Here is a 27,321-nt window from a genome sequence, read left to right as displayed (position 1 = left end):
GACTTTTCCATGCTGCCAACCACAAGTGATTCAGTTTTTATAACCAGAAAAAGCTATTTTCATGCCAAATGGGGGGGGGGGGGCTTTGCAGGGGTCTGGGAGAAGAAACAGCTTAGATCATAGAGCAGTGTACTAGTAAGGAAGGTCCTGAAATTGTCCCCACCTGGAGAAAGCAGCTGGTCCAGTAGCCATTGTCAGGCATTTTAAGCAGGTCTTGATGGCTCACATCTGGGTGGAAGATGGTTTTCAGTAGGGTGGAAGGTGGGGGGGGGGGCAAGATTTGAAGGTGCGGCACATGCAGTCGAGAGAGACATGTTTACTAAGATGGAATTATGGCTTATTGACTTGCAAAAAGCAACTCTCAGCTGCCTCTGAATTATATTGACAGGATGCAAAGGCAAGAGACTATTGCATAAACCTTATTTACAGATCAATAGATAATCTTTTCTACAAAGAGGTCAGACTCAGGAAGGTAGAGCAGTAAAAAAGAAATACTGCCTGCAAATACAATATTGACTTCAAAAAAGAAAAAATCCATGCAGATGAATCCTTTGATGCAGATTCTTCTAGTTAAAGAACATTTCTTTCCTCGCAAGGCTTTTTCACTAACTACTCATGGAAACATGGAGGCATTGATGAAGAGGGCTGATTTCTAGCATGACAAGGAATGGACGTGGAGAACCCCGGGTCGCACGGAGTATCCCCAACCCTCATAATCTCTTGCTTCTGGTGGCTGTGAGATTAAATATTTATCCTAGTTTAAGGCAGCTACACAGAAACAAATCAACAACATTGATCTAAGCAACAACTCAAACCCACTGGTTGCTAATGGAGCGCTTCATCCATTTGGGGCTTTTGTTTTGCCTTTGAAAACTTTGAAGCAAGTTTTCATCACACCCCGAAGAACACGTGCCATCTCTGTCAGCTGCCTCTACCTGGATTTCGGATTGGATCGAGACGCTGTTGTGACTGCTGCTCTAATTAGAATAAACTAAGCTCTGTCCATCTCCCAATTTATTTGCTGAAGTCCTAATCCTTGTAACTTTACTTGGAAAAATTGGATATTTAGGAGATCATGAAGCTTAAGGGAGGTGATAAAGGTTGGGACCCCTTGTGGTGGTTTGAATGCAACTGGCCTCATTGCCTCAGGTGTTTTTTAAATTTAAATTTTATTTTATTTATTTGAGGGAGAGGCCTCCAGCCACTGTAAACGAACTCCAGATGCATGAGCCACCTTGTGCAGCTGGCTTCCGTGGGTCCTGGAGAATCGGACCTGGGTTCTTTGGCTTCACACACAAATGCCACTAAGCCGGCTATCTCTCCAACCCTGGTTTTTTTTTTTTTCTAAATTTTTTAAAATTAAAAAAAAATTATGTATTTTTTTAAATTTTTTTGGTTTATTTTTATTTATTTATTTGAAAGCAACAGACAGAGAAAGAGGTAGAGAGAGAGAGAGAGAGAATGGGCGCGCCAGGGCCTCCAGCCACTGCAGACGAATTCCAGATGCATGCGCCCCTTTGTGCATCTGGATAACGTGGGTCCTGGGGAATCGAGCCTCGTACCGGGGTCCTTAGGCTTCACAGGCAAGCGCTTAACTGCTAAGCCATATCTCCAGCCCTTATTTACTTTTTTTATTAAATGGAAACCTTATATGGGCCCAACATGTGTTGTGACTATCATTTCCCTCTTCCCTGCTCACATTCCACTGGGAGATTGCTGGTATTCACCATGGGATTGTGGGTTAGAAGTTGTGAGAGCAACAGTCAGTCACTGTGTCACTGTGATTGTGTGTGTGTGTGTGTGTGTGTGTGTGTGTGTGTGTGTGTGTGTTTACCTTTAGACAGTCTCTCCTGCCCTATGGCTGTTACATTCTTTCTGCCCCCTCTTACACAAAATTCCCTGAGCCGTGGTGGGTGTGTTTTAATTCTAATTTAGTGTTGAGCTCTCAGCAGCATCTGGATTTCTGCTCCGGTGTGTTTTGAGTCTCCTCAGTGTCTGTCTGCATCACCCCGGCCCATGTTGTCAGGCTTTCTGTGGAAGCATCACTCTTGCTCATCTCAGAAGTTCCACTGTGGTTTCATCTGGGCCCTGGCTGATGTTCCAGGGGTGGTTTACCTTCTGCATGGGAGTCAGCTTTCCTTGTCTTATTGATAGAATCTGATTGTCCTCAGTTCTGTCTGCCTTCTGATTTCACCACGAGAGCTCCAACATTAACCATGTTGAACAGAAGCCCCACTACGGATTCTCTGATAAAGCTTCCTACTTTGTCTCCAGCAGGTGGATCCCTGCTGGAGGTGATGTGTCACTGGGGGGTAAATTTTGACTCTAGCTTTAAAGTGCTCAGAACAGGCTTCTGCTTGCTGGTGCTGGCTGCTGTCTCTCTGCTGTGGATGTACGATGAAGTGAGGCAGCTTTGTCGACCATGACGAAGCTTCTCCTGGAATCTGTAAGCCTGACATGAACCCTTTTCTCCAATGAGATGCTTCTGGTCAGGTGTTTGTCCCAACAACAAATGGTAACTGTGACAGACCCTGATCCTACTTGATGACTGCCTGTAAGCAATGATAGCAGAAGCTTGCTCTTGCTCATTTGAGTGAGGCCTATGCTCTGTCTGCTATCTAAGGATGAGAAGAAAGGAAGACCTCCAGCCAGAATAGACTCACCCCCCCCCCACAACCAGGAATCGAAGCTGCCAATGTTTTGTTTTGATCTTGGACTCCCCGGTCCTCAGAACCATCTGAAATAAACTTCTTTTGTTTAAACCAGTCTATGGTGATTCGCTACGGTCATTAGAGCTGAGTACGAAGATATTGTTTCTGTGGCCGAATCTTTCAGATTAGCAGACCCATTGCACATTCACTTGATCTTATTTAGTCATTTGGAAGACATTTCAGAAGGGCTACAGACTGAGCCCTGAATAGAAATCAGAGTTTTTCCAGTTCCCAGTGGCATCATGGGCCATATGCTGGGGGAGATGTGAACAGCTGGGGAAGGTTTGGAAGAGGCTTACCATATACAAAATCTGGTCTCAAATTCCCAAACAGGGGAGACACATGACACAGGGAGTGAGAAGATTTTGTTCAGTGTAGAATTATGTAACGGCTACGTACTGAATGTTTGTACCCCTGAACCTCCCCCCGCACAATGTACATGTTGGAATCCTAACCCTGGGATGTGGCAGTCTTTAAAGGAGTGGGGCCTGGAGACAGATAAAGCTTAGTTGAAGTCATGGGCTTTGGATCCCCATGCTGAGATGAGCATTCTCATAAAGAGAGGAGACACGAGCTCTCTTTCCCACCCACATGCATACACCAAAAAATGGCTACGGAAGGACACAAGGGAAAAGGCTCTCTCCTTACCAGGAAGAGAAGTCCAAGAGCTGACCTCGGGGTCCTAATGTCAGACTTCCAGTCTCCAGAGCCTTGAGAAATAAGCCCGTGGTGTAAACCGTCCAAGCTATGGTATGCCACTGTAGTGCCACGGACTAAGACCCTAACTATTCTGTTTTAACAGTAATGCAGGACCCTTTGCTAATGATGCAAACTTTCTTAAATTTTTAGAGTTTTTTTTTTGTATCCTTGGCGAACGGACTGAAAATGCTCTGAGAAGCAACCTTTCAGAAAACCACTGTGGCTGGGATCACAGTTCTTCTCTCTGTGTATGAATGGACACAGGAACCGTATGGGACAAATGCGGATCCCTTCTGAGCACAGGGACATGTGCAACTGTACAGGCTGTGTGCACACTCAAGAGGATGACTCATGTCAACTGAGGCTAAAACAAGCCATGTGCATATCGGAAGTCCAGTGCCTAGCACAAGATTTCTCAACTAGCAAGTAGCAGAGTCGGGCCAAAGCACTGGCTTTTCTGGTGCCGAGACTCGTGATGATTCTGATATCACACAGTTCCTCCACTGTTAACATTCCTAACCAGGTTCCCCTCTGCAGAGAGCACACAGTCCTTGTCTCCAGTGAACACAATCCTCTTAGACAGTCAAGACTCCCGTGCCTGAACCTAGGAGAACTCAGAACCCTAACCTCTGAGCAGGACTGATATATGATTTGGGAGTGCAGTGTAAATTGGAAATGCAGGGCCTCGTGTTTAAAGAGGCGTAAACAATGGGCCTGTCGAGATCGTGGCAACAAAGAACCAAACTGAGTGTTCTGAGCAGATACACTGGTGAAACTGTGCCAGTTGGGTACCCATGGAGCTGGTGTGCCTCGGACATCAACTCAAGAGCAGCCAACCTTCTTTATCAGGTCAAATCCTTCTCGAAAGTCCCATCAGAGAGTAGAACTTCTGGATCAGAGGAACTCTGTTGGCTAAGTCTCATTCTTACTTCTCACTCAGAGAGCTGAGGCCCAGTACATTTTATTGTTGTTATTTTAGTTTAGAGAGAGCAAAAATGAGAGAGAGAGAGAGAGAGAGAGAGAGAGAGAGAGAATGGGTGTGCCAGGGCCTCAGCCACTGCAATTGAACTCCAGATGCGTGCACCACCTACTGGGCATGTGCCACCACCTTGCACTTGCCTCACCTTTGTGCGTCTGGCTTATCTGGGATCTGGAGAGTAAAACATGGGTCCTTAGGCTTCACAGGCCACCTTAACTGCTAGGTCATCTCTCCAGCCTCCAGTATCTTTTTATTTTTTCCCCCGAGGTAGGGTTTCACTCTAGCTCAGGCAGACCTGGAATCCTCTATGTAGTCTCAGGGTGGCCTCGAACTCATGGCAATCCTCCTACCTCTGCCTCCCGAGTGCTGGGATTAAAGATGGGCACCACCATGCCTGCCCCCCCAGTATCTTTTATTAGGCCCATTAACCCTAATTTTTATGGACCAAAGTTTAGGGCCAAGGATATAATATTATTAGAAACATGCATTTGCTGATCATCTACAAAGACAGACACTGTCTTTGCACTTTTTCTTTTTTTTTTTTTGTTCATTATTTATTTATTTACTTGAGAGCGGCAGACATAGAGAGAAAGACAGATAGAGGGAGAGAGAGAGAATGGGTGCGCCAGGGCTTCCAGCCACTGCAAACGAACTCCAGACGCGTGTGCGCCCCCTTGTGCATCTGGCTAACGTGGGACCTGGGGAACTGAGCCTCGAACTGGGGTCCTTAGGCTTCACAGGCAAGTGCTTAACCGCTAAGCCATCTCTCCAGCCCTGTCTTTGCACTTTTTAGACACTTTCAATTGGCTAAAAAAAAAAGTAGCCTCAGGTCCACTTTCCTTCCTTATGTCTACACCTTCTGCACTGTGACTGCAGCTTCTCCTGTCAAGAGGGGACACCTGCTTCTCCACCTCCTGAATCTAGGCTTTTTCTGTTAATTTCTTTAGCTAATACAACGCGTTTGAACAGATGGCGTGTCGTTCACAGTGTATACTGAAGGAGCTTGTACTGTTCAGCTGTCTTTCCCAGGACTGAGGTGCAAACATGCCGATGCTGGCTTGCTGAAGATGAGCATAGAGGGAAGCAGAGCTGAGTCACTCTGCCTGAGACCGTTCAGAGTGCCCAGCCCCTAGGTGGTCTTCCGACCAGCTAGAGATGTGTGAGTGAGCCTAGCTGACATCAGGCAAATGTGGTTCAGATCAGCAGATTGATTTGGCTGGCCAAATGGCGCAGGTGAGAAATGATGGATGCTTGTTACTTAAAGGCTCTGTACAATATTATGACATTAATAGAAGACATGGACATATTATTATTTCCCTGGTCTTGATGAGGAAACAAGCTGTGAGATGTTAAGTCCTTGCCTGTGACATATATTTAATGAAAGGACCCAGGAGGTTTAACTCCAGAATCCAAATTCTTGTCTCAAGCCATATATATATATATATATGTATATATATATATATATATATATATACATATATATATATATATATATATACATATATATATATATGTATGTGTGTGTGTGTGTGTGTGTGTGTGTGTATACACATACACACACATACACATGGTCCTACCATAAACACTCAAGTATCTGTCAACCTTCAGCTAATGTGAACACCCTTTGAATCCAGTTGCTGTTGGAGGCAGGTCCAAAGAATAGAACTCAAAGACCACAGATCTCTGCTGATAAAATACCGAGTCTGTTGTCAACCAAAATGTACAAATTAAACACTGCTCTCTATCAGGGGGAAAAGAAATGCTTATGGGCCAAAGCAGAGAGGGAAATGTTCAAACTAATGATGGAAAAAAAGTGTGGTTGCATCTCAGCACTGTCATGACTGAGTTTTGTAAGGGTTCTGCATGACAGTCCCATTAATGCAAATGGGACTCCTGATTTGCAAATACAAACAAAGTACAGTTATGCTAGTGGAATTTGCTCATTAAACTCACCACCTGCACTTCTGTAGCATCCTCCCATCTTTGATGTAAAAGCAATTATTCCCCCAGAGAAGCAAGCGAGTATCTAACTAAACTAAGAATGCATAATTTAATAACAGAAGAGGTGGCAGAATATGAGATCTTACAGATATCGGAGGTTCGGAAGGTTCTGGAAGGCCTCAGCATTGATGGACAACAGTTTGTTCGCCTTTTCGATTCTGCTGTAAAAGAGGAAGGTACATGTGATTGATCCCACAGCAAGGAAGACCATGGTATTTTATACTATGCAGAATACATCAATAAATCATTTACGGAGTCATCCATCCATCCATCCATCCATCCATCATTTCAAGAAATACTGAACAAGGGAATGGTAACTTTTCTTTCTTTTATTATTTTTATTAGTTTTGTATTCAGCAATTACAGGCAGTTTGGTGCCATTATTAGGCTCATCCATGACCTACCCCCTCCCCATCGGCCCCTCCTTGTTGAGGTATAGGGGTCGTGCATTGTGGAGTTAGTCCACAGTTACCAAGCAGTGATCTCTCACTATGCTGATTTCTCCCGTGAAATTCCGGCAGACAGTGGCTGGGAACAGGTCCGATTCCCTCCGCACTGTAGACTGGGGCAGATGCCTCACAGCTCGTGGGCGGTGGTGACTTTCGCCCCGTTGTTTTCAGCCTGGATCCATAAGCAGGAGGTGAAGCCTATTCACATTTGGATTCCCACAGAGAGCCCAGGTTTTCCTCCCCTGGCTGGATCAATGCGTACTTGCAAAGAGCCTTTTCATTAATTACTTCCTTCCTGTTTCATTAGCTTTTATGTTGCAGTAATCGGTAGTTAACCAGAACCAAGTGCCAGGCAATTAATCACTTAAACACCGTCAGCGTGGTATGGTGAGTGCGTCTGTTTGCCGCTAGTTCCCCTTCTCCCCTCTGCCTAGCCCATTGGACTGCAGAAAGGGATATTTTTAAAAAAAAACATATTTTATTTATTTATTTATTTGAGAGGGAGAGAGAGAGAGAGAGGGAGAGGCAGATAGAGAGAAAGAGAGGATGGGTGCACCATGGCCACCAGCCACTGTAAACAAACTCCAGATGCGTCACCCTCTTGTGCATCTGGCTTACGTGCGTCCTGGGGAATCGAACCGGGATCCTTAAGCTTCAACTATGTCTTTGCTTCATCTCTCTGGTAGGTCCTGTGAGTTTGAGACTCCGTGAGGTCTCTTTCTCCAACCAGGGCATGAGAGACTGGAGAAGAGCGGAGGTTACGAAGGTAAGGACAATGAGGAAGGGGAAGAGAAGGAGGCGGCATGGATGGGAAGGGTGAAAGGACTGGAGTCTTCCAAGATGGGCAGGCTTTCATTCCTAAACAAGGTACTTAATACGTACGCACCCACGCATGCCATGCACACACGCATGCGCTTTTGCTTCCATCCCCTACTGATAGGTGTCCGATGCCAAACACAAAATCTTTGTTTACAAGCAGATGGAAAAGACTCGAGGGATTCATGATCTTAGCCTTATCCTGCCGGGGTTTGGCTGTGTGCCTCACAACTTCTCCTGTTTTAGGATAATGGGTTGTTGGCTGTCCTTAACATCTTCCGTTGGAGTTTTGAGGCTTTGATAATGCTCCCCACAAAGCATTCCAGTGACATGAAGCGAGAGGCACTCTAATCAACACCCTTCCTGCTGATTCTAAATGTATATTAGTGTTCAATCTTTTCTGAGGTATTCTATGGTAAATGAAATTATTATTTCACTTTACCTGCCCAATGTTTCCTAATCTTATTCGATCATAGTTCCTCCCTCCCTCCCTCCCTCCCTCCCACCTTCCCTCCCTCCCTCCCTCCCTCCCTCCCTCCCTCCCTTCCTTCCTTTCTTTCTTTTTTGTTTTTGAATACCTAATGATCTTCTGGGTTCTTAGTAGCACACAGAATGTACTTTGAAAAAAAAAAAATTAGTAGTCTTTAAAGTCTCTGTGGTCTTGACATTCCATGAATCGATGAGTTACTTCATGGTCTTCGGAGCCTGGTATGAGACAGGAGTGAATCTGTGTGCTGATATACATGCCAAGCTGGATGTTCACAAGAGCAGGCATATTTAGGCACAGTAGCACAGGATCCAAGGGCAGTCATGTCATAAGTTCTCTAGGCCACTTGGTATACTAAACTTAGTTCACATTTTTCATGTCTGTTATTCATTGCACTAATTCTGGGAGGTGTTGATTTTATTCTAGTTTTTAATTTTCTTGTATCTATCTATTTATTTATTTATTTATTTGAGAGGGGGCAGAGAAAGGGAGAGAGAGAGAGGGAGAAAGACAGAGAGAGAGAGAGGGACAGAACTGGTGTGCCAGGGCCTCTAGCCACTGCAAATGAACTACAGACGCATGTGCCGGCTTGTGCATCTGGCTCACAGGGGTCCTGGGGAATCGAACCTGGGTCCTTAGGCTTCACAGGCAAGCACTTTAACCACTAAGCAATCTCTCCAGTCCTTAGTCTAGTTTTACAAATGAGCATACAAAGGTATCTTGGCGCAGCTTTCATGGTAAGTACATGCATAGGTTATTTATGAGAATTGCTTCAACCACATTGTATGGGACTTGTTTTGGGCTTTCTGTATGGCATAACTTTAAATGAGAAGTTGAGGTGGAAGTCCTTTCTCATAGTCATAGGCTAAGCCCTTGCAATAATAATAATAATAATAATAATAATAATAATGATAATAATAAACTACAGGAGGCAGTGAGCAGAATAAATGAGGGTCTGGGCTGGTGTTGGATCATCGGACAGAAACAGATGACAGTACATTTTAGGCTAACTTTGACATTTTTAAATAACTTTCTAGGGTTCTGAATGTAGAAGAGAGCCAGACCTTCCCAGAAACATGAGAGCTGCGAGGCTGTTTCGAAGAGTGATCACATTCCCCACCCCTGCCCTCCTCTACCTCCCCTGGTGTCTGGCTTACTACGATGGTTTGATTCAGGTGACCCCCATAAACTTAGAGGTGTTCTGAATGCTAGTTTCCCCAGCTGATGGCAACTGGAAATTAAAGCCTCCTGGATGTGGTGTATTGTTAGGGGCGGGCTTATGGGTTTTATAGCTAGTTTCTCCTTGCCAATGTTTGGCCCACTGTCCTGTTGCTATTGTCCACCTTATGTTGGCCAGGGGGTGATGTCCACCCTCTGCTCATGTCATTGTTTTCCCTGCCATCATGGAGCTTTCCCTCGGGCCCATAAGCCAAAATAAACCTCCTCCCCCGCCCCGCCACAAGCTGCTCTTGCTTGGGTGATTTCTGCCAGCAATGCGGACCTGACTGCGACACTTACATTTCATGCAACTTGGGCAGATCGGAGAACACACCGGCCTCTATCACTTCCAAGGCATCATTCTGGGAGATCTCTCTGCAGACAAAGGACCATCGTTCAAGTTAGTTTAATTATACCCACAACCCTTTATTGAATAATAGCTGTAAAAATATTATCATTTATTCATTTGAGAAAAGGAGGCAGAGGAGAGAGAGAGAGAGAAAGAAAAAAAAAAGGACGCAGCAGGGCCTTGAGCTGCTGTGAATGAGCTCTAGATGCAAGTGCTGTTTTGTGAAACTGGCTTTACGTGGGTACAGAGGAATTGAACCTGGGCTGGCAGGCTTTGCAGGTAAGCATCTTTAAGCATTGAGCCATATTCCCATCCCTCATCCCATAAACCTTTTTTTTAATTTTTATTTATTTATTTGAGGGCGACAGACACAGAGAGAAAGGCAGATAGAGGGAGAGAGAGAGAATGGGCGCGCCAGGGCTTCCAGCCTCTGCAAACGAACTCCAGACGCGTGCGCCCCCTTGTGCATCTGGCTAACGTGGGACCTGGGGAACCGAGCCTCGAACCGGGGTCCTTAGGCTTCACAGACAAGCACTTAACCGCTACACCATCTCTCCAGCCCCCATAAACCTTTTAATCTAGGCTGGTTTCCTATGTTGGCTGTTGTGAATAGTGAAGCAATGCATGTAGAAGTGCCAGTATCTCTGTGGTATGCTAACATAGAACCTTCAGCTAAGGGAGGGGGTGGGAAACACAAATCTAGACGCAAACAGCAATGGTACCATAAAATTCTACATCCTAAAAGGCAGACCAAATGGCTGAACCTTCACCAAGCCCTTAGAGGGAACACCTGAACCACAAGACACTGGCGAGGGCATGATGAAGATTGACCTTAATCTTCTACAGCTTCTCTCTCTCTCTCTCTCTCTCTCTCTCTCTCTCTCTTTTCTCCAACTCTTTTATATTAGTTATCTTTTTCTTCCTTTTCTTAATGGGTACTGGCCTGTAACTCCCAGTATCAGCATGTGGCTATCATCCACAATGAGCTTTTGATAAGAGAGATCTACAAAGTTTTCTAAAAGAAAGACAGATTTCTGTCAGAGTACTTGACCCACCAAAGATTAGTGGTGAGACCCTACTGCTGAAGACACCATATCTGTTTGACACGTAAAATGGGATGGCATAGCTGGAAGCTGGAAGAGAGTCAGTCCCCAAACAGTCAGCGTGTCTAGTGCCAGAAGGTGCTACATGGGTGACTAGGGGAAAATGACCAACATCTGTCCAAGCAAGTCATGGTCTAACCTACTTAGCAGCAAATAACCTGTCGTGATGCCCACACAAGTGCAATAGTGGCACACAGCCATGGTGGGAAACCAAGTACTCTTGATTTGGCTAACTGATCCCCTCAGTGGTTCGGGACCGGGACCCATAGCTGGAACTGGGAAACAAGTCAGAACCATATCCAAACATAAGCACACTCTCCATTATCAAGCTATCACCAATTGTGGGCTACAAGAGGGCCCACACCTATTAAATTCTCTATAGAAAAGTAAGGGCTATCTCATTTGTTGGGTGCTAACTTTACTCTCCATTGGAGAATCTGCTTCTCTTTTATAGATAGACCATAGATCCTAAGGAGAGAGCCACCCCATCATACCTCAAAAGTGCCCTGCTGAAACAAAGAACAATTAGCAAAACAAGCAAGGGTGCTGTTTTCTTGGTGAACCTTGTACCAGCACAAGGGTGAAGGAGATCAACACAGAGAAAAATCAACTTCTACCAAATCAGATTTCCAGAGAGCCAGAGCCCCCCAACACCTCATCACTGAAGCAGACCAAAAATGAACCCAACATGGCTCAGGGAAATTTTGCAGAAGAGAGGGTAGAAAGAATGTCAGAGCCACATGTTGGATCATGATATGCAGAGACATTTATCCTACCCACAACTGTGGGCTAACTCCAGAATGCATGACCCATATACCTCAACAAGGAGGGGCCAGGGGGAGGGGACAGGACACCAATGGTCCTAACAATGGTACCAGATGGATTGTATTTGCTGAGTACAAAACTAATTAATAATAATAATAAAAGAATCCTTCAGCTATATACCCAAGAGTGGTATCACTGGATCATATACTATTTTTGTTTTTTAGCATTTTGAGGGATCTGCATACCAATTTTGCTAGTGACTGTACTTGCTGACATTCTTACCACCGATGTATAAGGTTTTCTCTTTCTCCATGTCTTTTCCCACATTTGTCATCATTTTTGGTTTGTTTGTTTTTGAGGAGGATATCCACTTTGACTTGGGTGAAATGGAATCTCAGAGCCCCCTTTCATTGACATTTCCCTGAGGGCTGAGGACACAGAACACTCTTTTTCATATGCTTATTAGCCATATACACATATTTCTTTTGGAGCTGTCTGATCAGTCTACTATTCCAATTTATTGACTGAGTGATGTTTAGGATTTTCAGTTGTTGGCGTTCTTTTGGAGAGCCAGTGGTGGGTATGAACTTGGCAAAGAGTCCCTCCCCTCCTGCAGGCCATCCCTCAGTCTGCTGGCTGTGTCCTGTGATGTGCAGGAGCTTTTCATGTTCTGTCAATTCTTTTTTTTTTTTTTCCCAATTCTTGGAATTATTTCCTATTCAACTGGAGCCTTTCAGAAAGTTCCTGCCTCGTCCTATATTTTGAATATATTCTCTTGTAGCAGTTTCAAAGTTTCAGGTCATACACTCAGATCTTTGGTCTACTTTGATGTGTGCCGGGTGAAGAAGTATGGATCTAGCTTCACTCTTGTAATCAATATACTTTGAAATAAGGATGAGGGATGGAGAGACAACTTAGCAGTTAAGGCATTTGCCTGCAAGGCCTGCAAAGGACTGGGGTTTGATTCCCCAGGACCCACATAAGCCAGATGCACAAGGTGGCGCATGCATCTGGAGTTCGTTTGCAATGGCTGGAAGTGATGGAGTGCCCATCCTCTCTCTCTCTCTCTTTCCCTCTCTCAAGTAAATAAATAAACAAATACATATTTAAAATAAAGGTGTGTTTAAATCCTCTCCGCCCATCCATGATATCACCCAAGTGGTGATTGGCACTGTAAGGTGTGGCATCAATGATGGCTTCAGCCTGAAACAGACACAAGATCTTTGGGGTCTCATCTTTTTCTCCTCTTGGAGTAAACAGAGGAGAATGAGGTCTACCATGCATAAGACCAGAGATTGTGAGGAGAGGGTGGCTTAATAATTACCATTTAGAAAGTAGCTTAGATGAAACATCCTATTACTAGACGTGTTATTAGAAGACACCCATGCGTGTCCTTGGGAGGCAGACATAGGAGGATCGCTGTGAGTTTGAGGCCACTCTGAGACGCCATAGTGAATTCTAGGTCAGCCTGGACTAGAGTGAAACCTAAATAAAAACCAAAACTAAATAAATAAATAATCAAAAACCAAAAAAAAGAAGATTCCCATGTGGTGGTTTTTTCTAATTTTTTAAAAATTTTTATTTATTTATTTGAGAGTGACAGACAGATAGAGGCAGAGAGGGAGAGAGAGAGAGAGAGAGAGAGAGAATGGGCACGCCAGGGCCTCCAGCCACTGCAAGTGAACTCCAGACGCGTGAGCCCCCTTGAGCATCTGGCTAATGTGGGTCCTGCGAAATCGAGCCTCGAACCGGGGTCCTTAGGCTTCACAGGCAAGCGCTTAACCGCTAAGCCACCTCTCCAGCCCTCCCATGCGGTTTTAACGATGCAGCTGAGCGCTTCAGGAGATCTCACAGGCAGCGTGCATCCACATTGGCTGTGGCACACGTACTATCAGCAGGTCAAGATGCCTGCATGTGGGTGGGTGTGATAAACGTGAGAGAAGACTGACTCACCAGAGTATATAACTTAAGAACTTCTGGGTCTTCTCAGAAGAGAATCTGGGCTTTCTCTGTAGTTACTGGAACTTTCTGGTCCTCTTCATCCTCACGACTTAGTTTCTCACTTTAAACCATTACCATATCACTGTTCTGCCAGTGATTTCTTCATTCTCATCTTATTTTTCTAATCTCCCAAAGCGACTTGGGCTGTCTGGAAGGTATCTTCTTCATCTGACTATTGCCAGCATCTGGTGGTGAGTTGGTATGCATTTAGGATGCAATGAGCAATAGCGTGAGATAAAATGGTAGACAGGGCCGGGCGTGTGGTGGCGTGCATGCCTTTAATCGCAGCACTCGGGAGGCAGAGGTAGGAGGATTGCCGTGAGTTCAAGGCTACCCTGAGACTACAGAGTGAATTCCAGGTCAACCTGGTGTAGAATGAGACCTGACCTTAAAAAACAAACTAAAAAAAAACCAAAACAAACAAACAAACAAAAACCACTTGACAGGTAGATAAAGGAAAAGATTTTAGGCCCATGAATGGCATTGGCTAAACTACAGAAGATGAAATTCACCTGTTATCATCTCACATATTCATTTATTTTGTTCTGTCAACGTATCTAACTCTAACAAATGCCAACAAGCCTGTCTTACCTATAATTCAAGCATTTTTCCTAGGGATTTAGTTTTTAATACTATACAACAAGCAAGGAAAATGTCCATGTATTTGTTCTGCCATGCCGAGGCATGTGGATGCCTTTAGCCCTACTCCTTTGAGTAAGAACTTTTCCCAGCCTTTCTGCCTATGGGATGGGAGTCTTGAATTGCCAGGACATCCACAGCGAAGAGAGGAGAGGCCATGACTGGTGGCCATGGGAATTAAACATCTGGGAATTAGAGAAGTTGATTTTTAAGGTCCCTTTCATGCAGGAGCTTCCATATTTATTTCCCTCCATTATTTTAGAGAGAGAGAAAGAAAGAGAGAGAATTGGTGTACCAGGGCCTTAGCCACTGAATTCGAACTCCAGACACCTCCACCACCTAGTGGGCATGTGCAACCTTGCGCTTGCCTCGCTTTTATGCATCTGGCTTACCTGGGATCTGAACAGAGCTTGAACATGGGTCCTTAGGCTTTGCAGGCAAGCACCTTAACCACTAAGCCATCTCTCCAGCCCCTGTGTTTCTGTCAATTAAGGGGAAATATGCTTGCCAGAGATGCTGGGTGTGCTGTCAGGACAAGTTCTTGGCAGTGGGTTTCAGAGCACTATCAAACCTCCCTTCAGATTTTCATCCTCTGGTGAGGGCATGGTGCCCATTCCCAAGCACCTTAGAAACAGGGCCAGGGTGGGCTGGAGAGATGGCTGAATGGTTAAGCGCTTGCCTGTGAAACCTAAGGACCTGGTTCAAGGCTTAATTGCCCAGGACCCACGTAATCCAGAGGCACAAGGTAGCGATGCATCTGGAGTTCGTTTGCAGTGGCTGGAGGCCCTGGTGCGCCCATTCTCTCTCTGTCTATCTTCCTGTTTCTCTGTCTGTCACTCTCAAAAAAATTTTTTTTAAAAAGGCCACATGTTTATGGTAGGGGAACTTTAAGGAGTTGAGCATTTTGAATATGGTTAGGTCTAGCATAAAGTTCAGCCTATCATGGAATGATATTAATGTGTCTGTGACCCTAGCACCGTGAATGTACCTGAGCTCTGATCTTGGAAACGAAGGGGGCTGAGCCCGGGTAGCACTTGGATGGCAGAGTGGTATTAACATGCCCACCATTACAGCTTCCTCTCATTGTCCAATGCTGGTGCTATTTCATTTTGAGTTGTGGCACCACAGGCTGATAGAAATGCAGCAGAGCTTGTGGCCGGTGACTAACGGCCCCGCTCACACTGCAATCTCATGACTTGCAGAACAGGGTAGAGTAAGAAATTAAGTGCTCACTGCTATGGTTCAGATATAGTTCAAATGTGTTCTCCAAAGGTGCATATGCTGGGGATTTGGTGCTCCGTGTGCCCATGAGGTGATGGAGCCTTAAGATGTAGGGCTTAACAAGATGTGTAGGGCTTTAATTGGGTCTTGATTCCCCTTGTGAGTTAGTTGGTCTCATGGAGGACATTAAGTCATTCAGGAGTGGACTCGTTTCTTAGAGAGTGGGATGGAATAAAGCAGAGTATGGGGCTGGAGAGATGGCATAGCGGTTAAGCGCTTGCCTGTGAAGCCTAAGGACCCCGGTTCGAGGCTCGGTTCCCCAGGTCCCACGTTAGCCAGATGCACAAGGGGGCGCACGCGTCTGGAGTTCGTTTGCAGAGGCTGGAAGCCCTGGCGCGCCCATTCTCTCTCTTCCTCTATCTGTCTTTCTCCCCGTGTCTGTTGCTCTCAAATAAATAAATTTAAAAAAAAAAAAAAGCAGAGTATGGCCCCTCTCCAGCCTTCTGTTCTCTTGCTTGTTCACATGCCCCTTCTCCAAGGGGCTGGCTCCCTTTGCGCTCTTTTACTATGCTGTGACTCAGCCAGATGGCGGTGCCATGCTGTTTGAACTTTCTAGACACCAGAACTGTGAGACAAATTTTAAAAAGAAAAACACCTTTTTATTTTATTTTGCTTGTTAAAGAGAGAGGAAGAGGTAAATAGAGAAAGAGAGAGAGAGAGAGAGAGAGAGAATGGGCACACTAGGGCCTTTAGTGGCTGCAAACTCCAGATGCATGTGACACCTTGTGTATCCAGCTTACATGGGTCCTGGGGAATTGAACCTGGGTCCTTTGGCTTTGCCTAAGCCATCTCTCCAGCCTGACAAACTTCTTTTAATATGTCATCCACTACCAGACTCTCTGTGCCAGTAACACGAAATGGACCAAGACACTCACAGAAACTGCAGGTTTCCTAATGTTATCCTCATATTTCTTCTTCCCTGACCTCTCCAACAGTGGCATTTCTCCTCTTCCTCCAGTGTGCTTGTCTCTGACTGGGTACTTTATGGAATCCCATTAGATTAAAATATTTGTCAGCTGGGCGCGGTGGCACATGCCTTTAATCCCAGCACTCGGGAGGCAGAGATAGGAGGATTGCCGAGAGTTTGAGGCCACCCTGAGACTACATAGTGAATTCCAAGTCAGCCTGAGCCAGAGTGAGACCCTACCTCGACAAACAAAAACAAACAAACAAACAAACAAAAAATTGTCATCTCCATAGAGTAAAATGTAACCCATGTGTTCTTAATAACCTCAGATTAAATCTAGTTGGTTATTTTTCATCCTGGGTCTTCTATCATCAGTCCTTACATACTACATTGGATTTGCATCCCAGAGATGTGTGATATAGTTTAAATAAATAAATAAATGAACCTCTCTTTCTAAGCAAAGAACTTCTGGAGGATGGTGACATTGCCTTTGATCTGTGGATTCCTGCTCCCAGCCAAGTGTTTGCTAAAGGACTGAGTTATCTTTGAAAGATCACAAAAGAGTTTCAACTTCTCTCTTGTACAATAAAGCCATGTTCTCACAAAAAAAAATGCAGTAAATAGAGTCTTTGCAAATCAAATTGTCTATTAACACAGGAGGGAAGCTCATTGTTCAGCAGGGTCTCTGGGTGAGATTTTATGAAAGCGGAGAACAAATTCAGCGAATGTGCAATGAGTTTTGATTAAGGAGCTTCTGAGTTTCGGGACCTGGCCTCGGTGCTGGGAGTCTAGGGATGAAGAAACGGGCTCCTGGCCTCATCTCTGTTCTAACTTGGGATCTGCTTAGCTTCTTTTCATTGGCTGCATTTTAGTTACTTGAGAAATAAAATGGAATTTTGGTATGTTGTATTTAGATATAAATATGTATATAGTTATATATATACATATATATGTTTTATATATCACATAAACATATAGCATAAACATATTCATACGTAGCTAGCTACATAGCACATTTCTGAAGGAAATGAGAGAAAAATACTATCTATGTATTATATATACATAAATACATGTTGAATATTTTCAGTTATAAACTATATGGTAGAAAACCACATTTTATATATGCATATTCATACATAACATATACTACAATTAAAACTATAAGTATTACATAATATTTTACAATACATATTAAATACATAATTAGGAATATGAAAATAACTATAATGTATACAATTACATAGAAATGCACATAGAGGATATATTATCTGTAATATGCATGTATGTAACATAGTGTCCAGTATTTTTACCATGTGTGGTGGTTTGATTCAGGTGTCCCCCATAAATTTAGGTGTTCTGAATGCTAGGTTCCCAGCTGATGGATATTTGGGAATTAATGCCTCCTGGAGGGAGTGTATTGTTGGGGGCGGGCTTAAGGGCTTTATAGCCAGTTTCCCCATGCCAGTGTTTGGCACACCCTCCTCTTGCTGTGGTCCATCTTCTGTTGGCCAGGGGGTGATGTCCACCCTCTGCTCATGCCATCATTTTCCCCTGCCATTGTGGAGCTTCCCCTCGAGCCTGTAAGCCAAAATAAATCTCTTTTCCCCAGAAGTTGCTCTTGGTTGGGTGATTTCTACCAGCAATGTGAACCGGACTGCAACACCATGTCTACTCCCTCATTCTGGAAATGTGCTATATAGTTCAGGGGTCAAAAATTTCAGGTGAGGACTGGGGAGGGCTCAGTGGTTAGAACAAGGGAGACCCTGACTAAAACCAGGCCGAACGAGAGGACTAACCAGCCTCCCAAAGTTGCCCTCTGTGGAGGTTGGATTCAGGTGTCCCCCATAAACTGAGGTGTTCTGAATGCTAGATTCCCAGCTGATGGAGATTTGGGAATTAATGCCTCCTGGAGGCGGTGTATTGTTGGGGGGGGGGCTTATGGGTGTGATAGCCAGTTTCCCCTTGCCAGTGTTTGGCACAGTCTCCTCTTCCTGTTGTCCACCTGATGTTGGCCAGGGGGTGATGTCCAGCCTCTGTTTATGCCATTGATCGGTTTCCCCTGCCATCATGGAGTTTCCCCTCGAGTCTGTCAACTAAGATAAACCTTTTTCCCACAAGCTGTTCTTGGTCAGGTGATTTCTGCAGGCACAGCGAACCCAACTGCAGCACCCTCTGACCTCCACATACATGTTGTGGCATGTATGCTTCTGTACCTACATACCATACACACTATGTGCATGCTTACACACACACACACACACACACACACACACACACACACACACGGGCAGACATGAAAACGTCAGGTGAAAACTCCTAAGAAAATGCATTCTATGGGCTGGAGGGGTGGCTTAGTGGTTAAGCACTGGCCTGTGAAGCCTAAGGACCCTAGTTCAAGGCTTGATTCCCCAGGACCCACGTTAGCAAGATGCATAAGGGGGCACATGCATCTGGAGTTCGTTTGCAGTGGCTGGAGGCCCTGGTGCACCCATTCTCTCTCCCTCTCTCTATCTGCCTCTTTCTCTGTCTGTCACTCTCAAATGAATAAAAATAAAAATAAATGTAAAAATGCATTCTAGAAGCATTTACCCATTCCTATCTTCATTTAGAATCTCTTAAAGTTAGACCAGGGAGTTTGAAAATGGAGACCTGAATTTGAGCCTACTCCATGTCTTACTTATTCCATGGCTGTGAGAGTTACCTGTGTGTCTTTGAGTTTCAGTTCCTTGTCTGTACATGGGGAAAGATAACCGATACTTCATGGGGATGCCGAAGGACTTAAGGGGCGAATAGACAATCCTTGTCCAACAGTAAATTCATGTATCATCACTCCTGCCTGATAACCGACCTTTCTCCTCTTGTGGCATGCAGGACTGCATTCATTTATAGCTGGGGGATACGGGATGGACAGCCATGGTATGGGGAATAGCTGCTGCAAAGGTCCTCAGGAACTCCTTTTCAGGCCATGCACAGAGAGACCCAGGTCACTCCCTAAACCCACCTGCAGGTCACTTATGTTCTTTAGCCAGGCTATGGCATTCTCCCAGGTTCCGGCCTAATTTTCAGTCTCCCCACAAGACAGGCCTTCCTTTCCACTGGCCACACAAAGGAGATCAGGAAGAGCAAGAAGGTGTTCCACATGGGTGGCTACTGCCCCTAAAGTCATGACCTATGACGCACACTGTTCCCGTAGGAAGCCATGGGTCCTTGGGGCCAGCCACGGCTCCCCGGAAGGCATCCAGGCAACCGTGGTGCTGAGCGCATAAAAGAATCACTTTCGGGAGACGGTCTCTGTGAACAGCTCGCTTTAATCAATAGGGAAATGGGTTTATAAGCAGTTGAGGGTCCTAAGGGGATTGGATGTACAAGGTTGCTTGCTGATGCCTAATTAGCATATGGTGATGTACATTCCAGCCTGTAACCAATGGCAGGGTACAGGGGGAGGGGCTGTGCAAAGGTTCCTGCTGATACCATATAAGGAGTTTCCTAGGCAACTGGCCAAAGGTCACAGGCAGTGGCCTCCTGTAGCCCGGAGGTCCTTAGCTGTACCTGGCAGCTCAGGCCTGTCTATTGAAGGCTCCAGCCGGTGCCTGGCAGTGCCCAACAGGAAGAGGGTTAATCCAGGGTAGGCAGGGTGTCAGGGTAAGGTCGGAACATTGCCAAAGGGCTCCTCAGAGGACAGCAGGTTGAGTTTCTTCCCTTCCTAACCATGTCTCAGATCTCCCATCTCAGATCAGCTTCCTTATTGCCAGCAAGATGGAGTCTTTGCTGAAGATGCTCTAAAGACATCTGCAAAAGACACAGGGCTGGAGAGATGGCTTAGTGGTTAAGGCCTTTGCCTGCAAAGCCAAAGGATCCCGGTTCAATTCCCCAGGATCCACGTAAGCCAGATGCACAAGGTAGAGTATGTGTCTGGAGTTGGTTTGCAGTGGCTAGAGGCCCTGGAGTGCCCATTCTCTCTCTCTCACATACACACTCTCTCTAATCCTTTCTCTCTCAAATAAATAAATAAAATATATTTTTAAAAAGACACAGCAATGGGATCACCCTCAGGGGCACAGCCTAACCCACATATTCAACTTGTTTTCAAATACACCATTTACTGCTGTGTCCATTTTAATTTTATCTTGATCTCAATATTGTCATGTACATCTTGGTATCTCTCTCTTTCTTTCCTCAGTAGATGAAGAAAGGGATGAAAAATCCTAGCCACTATAGCTAGCGTTTTAGCTATGTTTCATGTACATTCATTTTTATGTGCTTTACATTTATTGTTTATCGTTCACAACAGCCTTATTTGGGAAATACAAACTTTCATGCCTTTTACCAAAAAGAAAAACAAGGCACGCACAGAGTGTAACTAATGTCTCCTGTACCACCCAGCCAGTATGCTAAGTCAACCTGGAATATGAATCCGTCTTTCGTATGGTCTCAGAGGATGGCAAAATCAGCTAGGCCGTATGCCTAGTGACCACACACTCTTTCCATTTCAGAGAAGTCTCTTATTGCTTAATTTTCAAGAGAGTAGAAATCTTTTGGGGAGTAACAATGCCCATCAAACAACTACGTATTGCTCCCCCCCCGACCACATCATATATTACATTTGAGTTCTAACAAGGCAATATGTATGTTCACATGCAAATTTATCTTTTACAGATAAATTGATATCCCAAGGACCAGCCCATATGATTAGGGGGTTTTAGTACATATTTATGCAAGCATGACACATATTAAACACTAAGATGCAGCACCCTTTTCTTGCAAGAATAAGTAATTTAGTTGAGTCAAGCTGACAGGCATGAAAAATACCGAGTGTAATTTTAGTAGAGAGGAAGTGGAAGAAGGGAGTGAAAGGGAAGACGCCAAGTGCCCAGCAGAGCTGATTATGTATTGGGAGTTCAATGCACTTTATTATTTCCATCCCCTACACCAGATTTCCCCATCATGCTTTACTACGTGCTAGCATTTCTCAAGCCTTTTCTTTAAAACATTTTATTTGTTTAATTATTTATTTTTAGAGAGATAGAAACAGACAGAAAGAGAATTGGTGCCCCAGGGCCTCAGCCACTGAAATCAAACTCTGGACACCTGCGCCACCTAGTGGTCATGTGCTATCTTGTGCTTGCCTCACCTTTGTGCATCTGGCTTACATGGGATCTGGAGAGTTGAACATGGGTCCTTAGGCTTTGCAGGCAAGCTTCTTAACTGCTAAGCCATCTCTCCAGCCCTCTCAATCTTTTCTTTTTTTTTAAAAAAATTTACTTTTATTTATTTATTTGACAAAGAGGGAAAGAGAGGGAGAGAAAGAATGAGTGCACCAGGGCCTCCAGCCACTGCAAATGAACACCAGATGTGTGCATCCCCTTGTGCATTTGTATAATGTGGGTCCTGAGGAATTGAGCCTGAGTCCTTTGGCTTTGCAGACAAATGCCTTAACCACTAAGTCATCCCTCCAGCCCCCTCTCAAGTTTTTCTAACAAAGACTTCTTGAACTTTCTTTTTAAAATTTTTTTTGTTTATTTATTTATTTGAGAGTGACACAGAGAGAAAGAGGCAGAGAGAGAGAGAGAGAGAGAGAGAGAGAGAGAGAGAGAGAGAGAGAGAGAGAATGGGCATGCCAGGGCCTCCAGCCACTGCAAACGTACTCCAGATGCGTGTGCCCCCTTGTGCATCTGGCTAATGTGGGTCCTGGGCAATTGCGCCTTGAACTGGGGTCCTTAGGCTTCACAGGCAAGCACTTAACCACTAAGCCATCTCTCCAGCCTGAACTTTCTTATTCTCATGTTTCACACTCCATCAGATAAGACCTCTTTGTTGATAAGCCACACCTAATTGAAATACCCTTCCACCTTGGACCTTTTTGAACCATGTTGGTCCTGAGGCACTTTGTACCATCCGTTCTGTGTACTCTTCACTGTGGACAGTCAGCCTAGAGCAGGCTGGTTATTCTCCTCCCCAACCATCTTCTCCTCATTCCCAAACCAACAGCTCCATCTGGCAACGCTATTCCTCCGTTGGACCAAGCCATGCTTTTAATCTCAACCTATGACTTTTCTTTATCATTTAACACCCAAGCAGAACTGAAATCCTCCCAATTACTTTTCTTTCAGTATTTCTTGCAAATGGCTCCTCATTTCCTCTCGTCATTATCATAATTGTAGCTCTTTGCAATTTCTTCCAAACCAGGGCTTCTTCTTAACAGTCTTGTGGTGACTAAGGAGTGATCAGATGTAGGTCACGGGTCATTTTGTTTTTCAAATAAGTGGAGTGTGCCCATTCCTTACTCAAAAATTAGAGTGGATATTCAAGACAGTGATGGGGAAATGGCAAGGAGATAAAGACAGTTAGAAGCTTGTTTCCCGAGTCCTGTCTGCCTGTCAACATAAGTGTGAGTGGTACCTAGGCTTGGCAAACTCTTGCAGGGAGGTTGGTTGAGGAAACAAATGGAATTCAAAGTGAAGAAGGATGAGACTTCCCAGTGGCGGAACCAGATTCGAGTTAGAGGCTAGAACTGGTAGACAATTCCTTACTGCACGCTCCTATCAGAAATGGTTTACATAGGAACCTGTGGAGTTATCAGAGTTGAAAAATGAGAAGGTCGTAAAAGGGAAAAGGATGTTTGATTCGAGTCTCTTTGGTTGGCCTATCAGCTTCAGCAGAGACCAAAAAAAGGGAGGTGAGAGGAGCTTCTGATGCAGAGGGGATTGCAGGAAACCATCTTTCTAGGCTCAGCTCACTTGCCAGCTTGAGCCACGGCGCCCTGGGCCGCAGGAGTAATGGTGTTGCCGGCAGGAATTAACTCACACGACATTTGCTATGTCGTAAGCATAGCTCTGAATACTCCCCATCGGCAAGCTCACTCAGTACCTCTGCTGCCCTGCACTTGTTTGAGTTTGCAGGTGCATGTGAGGGACAGCTGGCACCTAGGGCCCAGCAAGGCCTAGGTGCAGATCGTTGCTTTATCACTGTCTGCTGTGTGACCTTAGACAAGTCAACTAGTGGCTTGCGACACTTGCTTATTTTAAGAGAACAGACATATTAATCATTTAGAGGTTTTGCCAGAATCATGGACATAATATATGGAATAAATTTCTAGCTGTCTTCCAAAAATCGATACCTTCTCTCTAGTTGTTACTCATTGCATTCTTTCCTCTGTCTTTCTTTCTCTTCTCTTCTTCTCTCCCTTCCTTCTCCTTTGCTATAGTCTTGGGGATTGAACCCAGGACAGGGTTCATGTTAGGCAAGCATTGTATCACCTAGCTTTAACCTCAAACTTTACTCCTTCTAGTTCAACTCCTGAGCAGTTCAGACCACGGACATGTACCCTCATGCCCATCTCTAGACTACACATTTGCAGCCAATCTTTTTTTTTTTCATTTTTAAAATAGTTTTCTATTCAGCAAATACAGGCAGTTTGGTACCATTATTAGGCTCATCCGTGACCTACGCCCTCCCCACTGGCCCCTCCTTGTTGAGGTATATGGGCTCTGCATTGTGGATTAGTTATTGGTACAATAAATGTCTCTGCATATCATGACCCAACATGTGGCTCTGACATTCTCTCCGCCCCCTCTTCCGCAAAATTTCCCTGAGCTATGTTGGGTTCATTTTTGGTCTTGCAGCCAATCTTGCTGTTACCTTGCAGCATCGAGAGAAAACAATCTCCCTCCTGGGAATGTCAGTAGAAGACAAGTGCCCCTGTGTGATCTGTCTCCCTTTTACCTGGTGGCAGGAGGTACCAAGGATGACCTTCCAAGACTGAAATGAAGATGGCAAAGATGCCACTGCCCTGAGATCTGAAATTCAATGCCAAGGAGCACTCCTCTGGACCACTACATGAGAACAGTGTCCTTGACATTTCCCAATTTGTTGTGATCATCTATCTGTCACGCCCTGATGCCCAAGGTAAGGCTAGAAACCAACCTGATCACCCAGGGCGTTCTCAACATCTGCTCCTCCCATAAGGTCAGAGCTAAGAGCCTTGCAAGTAATATCTGCTGAGAGATGGGCACGTCCGATGTGTTAAATAGCTTCTTACTGGCTTGTTTATTAGGAGTGATAAAGAAGGATGGCTTGGCCAATCAGAATAAATCGAATAACAACAACATACTTTTGAAATGAAATCTGTCTTTGACCCATCTAGCCAGACACCATTCTTCCTTAGTGACACACAGCACTTACTGCCTGTGGCTGATGGTCCTCTTTTAGTGACCATAGCAGGTTAGTTCTGCTCACTGCATTATGGGCTCTTGGCTTCTTTTGTTCCATCTTTCAATCATTTTTTTGAAGAAATAAGCAAAACAAATTAAAAACAGCCTGTCAGAAAACTGACTTTTTTTTTTTAACAATGGGGACTACTAAATCCATTAGCACAAGGCAGGCTCAGGAGTTCAGGTCCAGAACTCTGAATCCCCTGGTGTTTGAACTCCAGAAATGCAGAGCTGCAAGAGACAGGGTTTCTTGAACCTGCAGGCAGGTAGGGAAGCCCTTCATCATTCTGGCAAATCACTGGATCTGTCTGAGACTCATTTTTCCTCTGTGAGGCGTTGCCAAGGTTCTCTGTCCCTCCGTCCAGGTTGTCTTCGGTCCTTTGTCATTGGCTAGGCTGTTGACAAGAACGGGAACAGTGCATTCTGGGCACTAGTAAAACCACACAGCCAAGGGCAGAGGCCACGCTCTTCACTCTTTTACCCTGACCATTTTCCAGTCAGGAGAGGCAGGTTCTAGTCCCGACGGCTGCTAATTCACCACGCTCCCTGAGTCAAATCAGTCACCTTCTCTGTGCCTTTGCTCCTCATCTATAAAACAGCACTGTTGATTCAGATAATCTCTAGGGTCTTTTCTTGCCTCAGAACTCTGTGATTTTAATTATTTCTCTGATTCTCTTATTAGAAGGTGGCCAGCCATATCATGCATGGGCAGTTCTCTATGATGGTCAGCTTCCATTCTCTCTCTCTCTTCTTTCTTTCACTTTCCTCTTTTCTTTTCTTTAAATTAGCCTACTGAGTAATAGGTTCTATATGTGGTCTTTATACATACTTCATTTTGTTTGATTCCCCCTTCATTTTCATTTCCTAGTCCGTCCTTTTGCCCATTCTATACTCCTTTACCCCCAGAAGTCTCCCCTTTGTTTTTCCCATTCCCCTCCCATAAGGCCTCTGTGTTTTCTCAGTCACATGAGACTCTTTCTAGGTTCTTAGCCTTTCTCCATATATAAATATGAATAGCATAGGTTCAGGTGGACATAAGTTCACCTGGATATGCATACTTAACACTTAGAGGCTAAGATCCACATGCGAGAGCCATCAGGGGCCCCTTTCTAACAGGTTAGGGCAAGGTGGGACTCAAAGAAGCAGTCTTCTCAAGGATTTGCAGCTATTTCCTCAGGAGGCCTCCTGGGCAGACACATGAGGTAACAGCAGCAGGCTCCTAGCATGAGCGTTTTTCAAAATCATAGTTAGACTGGGTGGAAAGAACCACTAACCTGAGCCATCGCTCTGTGGGTCGAGACAGTGTGTGTTTCACTGTTAGCTTGGGGGGGCTTCCACTGATGTCTCCTGAAAACCAGTGTTGAGGTCAACCTTCTACCCCATGCATCCTGATCATTACTACAGAAGTGTGTGTGTGTATATGTATGTCTGTGTATGAACAGTTCTCCTGTTTGACTTCATGGCACCCCAAAACTTCTACTACTTACAGGGTTTGCCCTACCTCTTGTTTCTCTTACTACACCTGTAACATCACCTCCCTTTCCTCAACTGGCTTCCCTCCTCTTCTAGCTTGTGTTCCCTGCAATCACATCTCTGCTGCCCCTCTGTTTCCTCAGCTCACGAAGGCACACCCGGATGAAAGTGTGAGTTTATGAGCCGCAGTGAAGGCAACAAGAAGCTCCCATTTGGTCGCTGCCAAACATGGAGGGTCTTTTCTTCTTGGAGGGCTTGGAGGTGGCAATCTGACAGGCTCCCGTATACAAAGCTATTGCCCAACCCTGCCTTTGTGAAATTCAGACATTTGGGGACAGTTCTGTCCAGTCCAGTCTGACACAAATGCTTGGTGTGATAGGTGTCAGCTGATCAGACCCAGGCAAGGTGTTGGAAGAACATTTACAGAATTTCTGTGCCTTGGAACCCTCTGCTTAAAGGAGGCACTGGAAAGCAACCTGAGGCTTTTTTCCAGCAGAGGGTCAAGGGCGCTGGCTACGTGGGGCAGGTCCCCATCTTCCCTCTCCAGTTCTGGAAGCCCTCTTCTATACTGCTATGGATGAAAATAGTTGAATTGTGAACAACATATTGCCATTCTCCTTTACTGAAATAATTCTGAGTAATGGAGGTGCTATGAACCAAAGACGGCCTTTTAGGAATTTGAAAATATACTGAAACTTAGAATGCCAAAGAAACCAGTAAAGGAAGGGAAGGAACTAATTTGCCAGCTCTCTTCTGGGTGTATACATCTCCACAGGCCACCTTCTCCAAGCAGGTAAGGCAACACAGGCACAAGAATCAAAGGCACGTGGCTTACTCGTAACGGAGCCGACACTCTTTACCTGTCTTTGTAGAAGTATGTTTCCATTAATCCACTCACATCCTGTGATGGGGTTTCCTTCCTGAGGCTGTAGACCCAAAGGATCAAAGCCCTTACTTCCCGGGAAGGAAGTGTCTACACCATGAGGCTCCGGGAAAGTCATGGAGTCACGTAAGTGCTGAAATAGCCGTGTGAAACTGTCACCATGGCCAAGCCTCTCTGAGCTTATTTCCCATCACTGAAAACTTCCACTGACCTCATGCACTTGTGGGAGCACATGGCATCATTTCATGTTAAAGATCTGAAGCTTGGTAAGTGCTAACGAGAGCTGGTGTCCAGCAGCGCTGCGGTTAGGTCCGGTCTAGAGTCGAATCCAAGGGTTATGTTGTTGCATT

General features: G+C 45.0%; 1 protein-coding gene across 2 annotated transcripts in view; it reads right to left on the bottom strand.

The window, feature by feature from the left end:
• The window catches only part of Fshr (follicle stimulating hormone receptor), a 220,758-nt gene that overhangs the window by 64,352 nt on the left and 129,085 nt on the right, over positions 1-27,321 (bottom strand). For both annotated transcript variants that reach the window (XM_004660152.2, XM_004660153.2), the window contains exons 3-4: positions 9,661-9,735; positions 6,477-6,551 (exon numbers count right to left, since the gene is read on the bottom strand). In XM_004660152.2, the coding sequence (XP_004660209.2) occupies positions 6,477-6,551; positions 9,661-9,735 (150 nt within the window). The remainder of the gene's footprint in view (positions 1-6,476; positions 6,552-9,660; positions 9,736-27,321) is intronic.

Source organism: Jaculus jaculus, chromosome 18, assembly GCF_020740685.1.
Source record: "Jaculus jaculus isolate mJacJac1 chromosome 18, mJacJac1.mat.Y.cur, whole genome shotgun sequence".
NCBI classification, from domain to species: domain Eukaryota; kingdom Metazoa; phylum Chordata; class Mammalia; order Rodentia; family Dipodidae; genus Jaculus; species Jaculus jaculus.
Note: the sequence above shows the minus strand (reverse complement) of the source record. Positions and strands in the feature narration are given on the sequence as shown.